General features: G+C 49.5%; 1 protein-coding gene across 4 annotated transcripts in view; it reads left to right on the forward strand.

Moving 5' to 3' along the window:
- Positions 1–3,247, forward strand: part of LOC115587179 (receptor-type tyrosine-protein phosphatase beta-like) — a 45,303-nt gene extending 42,056 nt beyond the window's left edge. For 2 of the 4 annotated variants that reach the window (XM_030426841.1, XM_030426843.1), the window contains 6 exons: positions 8–271; positions 522–785; positions 1,227–1,490; positions 1,645–1,914; positions 2,360–2,623; positions 2,836–3,246. In XM_030426841.1, coding sequence (XP_030282701.1) covers positions 8–271; positions 522–785; positions 1,227–1,490; positions 1,645–1,914; positions 2,360–2,623; positions 2,836–3,155 — 1,646 coding nt within the window. In that variant the 3' untranslated portion in view covers positions 3,156–3,246. Of the gene's footprint in view, positions 1–7; positions 272–521; positions 786–1,226; positions 1,491–1,644; positions 1,915–2,359; positions 2,624–2,835 lie in introns of all 4 variants that reach the window. The other 2 variants (XM_030426842.1, XM_030426844.1) reach the window with 2 other exon arrangements.
- Positions 3,248–3,491: the final 244 nt, after the last annotated feature.

Raw genomic sequence — 3,491 nt, forward strand, 5'->3', positions numbered from 1 at the left:
GTGTCAGAGCCATCGAAGGTGCAGAGCCCGACAGCCACTCACGCCGCTCGGGACGACTATCTGAAGGTGTACTGGCGCCACGCTGCCGGAGACTTCGACCTGTACCAGGTGTTCATCAAACACAACAACGTGTTCCTGCAGAACAAAACGCTCCTTAAGACGCAGAACGAGTGTGTGTTCAGCGGCCTGGTGCCCGGCCGGCTCTACACGGTGCTGATCAGCACCTGGAGCGGGACCTATGAAACCAGCACCTCCACCCACGGACGCACCTGTGAGTGACCCCTCACCCCTCTGACTGTTGATGATGTCACCTTTGTCAGAACGGGTCGAGGGTTACTGTCACTCCATCAATCTGACGTCTGACAAGATGATGTTTTTATCTACTGTAATATTTAATAATTATAATCATAATAATCAGTCAGTATCTGTCCTGATCCATCACATCAGAACTGTTTGAGTCTGTCTGGGCTCAGAAGCTCTCACACAGACTCAGTTCAGTCTTTCTTCTGTCCATCCTGCAGTCCCGGCAGCGGTCCAGTCTCTGGTTCTGGCAGGTCGGGGTACCGAGGATCTGCGGGTGAAGTGGTCCGCGGCCCCTGGTGATGTGGATCACTACGAGGTGCAGCTACTGTTCAACGACATGAAGGTGTTTCCTCCCGTCACTCTGGGCAGCGGCGTGGGAGAGTGCGTGCTGCCATCGCTCACACCTGGACGTCTCTACAAGATCCTGGTCTCCACCTTCAGCGGCCCCAACCAGAGGGCCCAGTTCATCGAGGGCCGCACAGGTGAGACCAGACCAGAACTGTGGAAACCAGAATCAGCGCCAAAATGATCTGAACAGACGTTATTTACACCTTTGTAAGCTGAAACCTTCACTACAGTGTTAACATCTTCAGATCAGGTTGTGATCACAGCAGACAAGCTGTTTGGAGACATCTGATTGGTTGTTCTTATACCTTTTAAAACATGTTTCCAGATACTTCAGGTGTTTAGCAATTATCAGCAGATTATTCCACGATTAGTTGTTTAGTCAGTAAAATTTCAAAAATTTAGAAAATTGCTACGACTTTAAATGTGTCTAGTCCGACCAGCAGGCCGGAGTACAGACTGTTGGTGTAGATTATCAGGATTTATGGTTGCAGCTCCACTCTGAAACTGTCCAGCTGTGTTTTTATATGCAGACAGAGAGAAAGTGAAGCAGCTGCTCTGGTCTCTTCTCTCTTCAGTCCCCAGTAAAGTGAAGAACATCCACGTCAGTAACAGTGGAGACAGCAGCAGTTTGAAGGTGAGCTGGACTCCAGGTCACGGCGACGTGGACGGATACTCGGTGTTCCTGTTCAGACAGGACAGACAACTGGACGTCCGGCCCGTCCTCAAACACCACAACGAGGTGACATTTGGCTCGCTGCAGCCCGGACAGACGTACAGCGTGACGGTTCAGTCTGTCAGTGGAGAGCTGCTCAACAACAGCACGGCCACCGGACGCACAGGTGAGCCTCTGCTACTGTTATGTATGATATGATTAACACTGGGTAACGACGGGTAAAAGACTGTAACTGGAGTATCATATCATAATGCTTGTGTACTTGTACTGCTGATACTTAACCTGTTCTGCTGTGTAGTAAGGTATGTACCTGTGTTCAGTGCCCTCAGCGGTGACAGGTGTCCAGCTGGAGGACCTCCACTCCACCTGCAGCCTGCAGGTGAGCTGGCAGGAAGCTCTGGGTGTGTCTGACGGATACATCCTGCAGCTCCTGGACGATAGAGGTGGCCTGGTGTCAAACTCCTCTCGGCCTTCAGGACAGACCAGCTGCAGGTTCGACGGCCTGACGCCGGGCAGGAAGTACCGAGTCCTGGTCCAGACCACCAGCGGGGGGGTCCGCAGCTGGGGCGTCAGCGCCGAGGCTCGCACACGTAAGACTTCCTGTTTCTAACTCTGATGGGACGAGGTGTTCCTCTACCAGCAGGTGTCAGGCTGCTGTTAGCAAAGACACAGACTGAAGTCTTCTTTTGAGGAAACAAACTTTTGTGTTCTACTTGATGACTTTTTGTATATTTCAAGAAGAATATTCTGGGCGTGGTTATTTTTCAACAAGAATGAATAAAAATCACTAACTGTTGGAATATTTCCAGAAAAGAAGCTGGATTGTTTTGTGAGAGACGCATAAAGTTTTCATTTATCGGGATAAAGAAATATTTCATATTTAAGGAAAAACATGTGACTTGTAGAGAAAAAAATATAAAAAATATAAAAAGTATTTGAAGAAACAGTCGGAGGATTTTGTAAAATAAAAAAGGTTATTATTTGAATAGTCTCTAATATTTAGAGAGAAAAGTGTTTTCTTCTTCATCCTGTCAGGTCCGGCAGCCGTCACCAATCTGTTGGTTAAAGCCAACACCAGCACCAGCCTGTCCTTCCACTGGGCTCCACCAGAGGGAGACTTTGAGCTCTACGAGCTCTTCTTGTACAAAAGTGACGACTCGCTGCAGGAGAAACGGCGAGGCCAGTCCAGCAGTCAGCAGTGCTCCTTCCAGGGCCTCAGACCTGGAGCTCAATACAGGATGGTGGTGGTGACTCACAGCGGAGAGCAGAGCAACCAATCAGCTGTCTGGGCCAGGACAGGTAAGGGGGGTAATTGATGAATCGATCAGTTAGAGCAGGTTTGTAACATTATGATGTCATAGTGTTGTCATCAGGTTGCCCAGTCTGTGCTCAGAGAATAAAAAGGCAGAAGAAAACACTGAAACATCAGTGAATCATGAAGTCACTAACATACTGAGAGTTTGGAATGAGTTCTGGTCTGATCAGTCTTTTGTCCTGCGTCTCGTCTTCAGTTCCAGGAGCAGTGCCGTCTCTGAGGGCTCACAGTGGAAACCAGTCTGATGCTCTGTGGGTGAACTGGGACCGGCCCGATGGAGATTTGAGCTGGTACCTGCTGAATCTCTTCAACCCCGACGGCTCTCAGCGCTCGCAGCAGCAGCTGGGCTCAGAGGTCACCGAGTTCGTCTTCTCAGACTTGGTCCCGGGCCGACTGTACCGAGCCGAGGTGCTGAGTGTGAGCGGGCAGCAGAGCAACAGAGCGAGCGTGCTGGGCCGGACCGGTGAGATGCTGATGCTGCGTTTATTAGTCAAGGTCCTGGAATTCCTGGAATAGCCTGGAAACCCTTAAACCACCGTACAGTCACATCACCACCCACAGCTGGAGGCTGCAGCGCCCCCTGCTGGCCCCGCCACAGATCATCACTGATCATCACTGATCATCACTGATCATCATGGATCATCATTGATCATCATTGATCATCACTGATCATCACTGATCATCATGGATCATCATTGATCATCACTGATCATCATTGATCATCACTGATCATCACTGATCATCATTGATCATCACTGATCATCACTGATCATCACTGATCATCACTGATCATCACTGATCATCATGGATCATCACTGATCATCATTGATCCATGAAGCTTCTGAAGGCTGA

The sequence above is a fragment of the Sparus aurata genome, chromosome 8, assembly GCF_900880675.1.
Source record: "Sparus aurata chromosome 8, fSpaAur1.1, whole genome shotgun sequence".
Classification (NCBI taxonomy): Eukaryota; Metazoa; Chordata; class Actinopteri; order Spariformes; family Sparidae; genus Sparus; species Sparus aurata.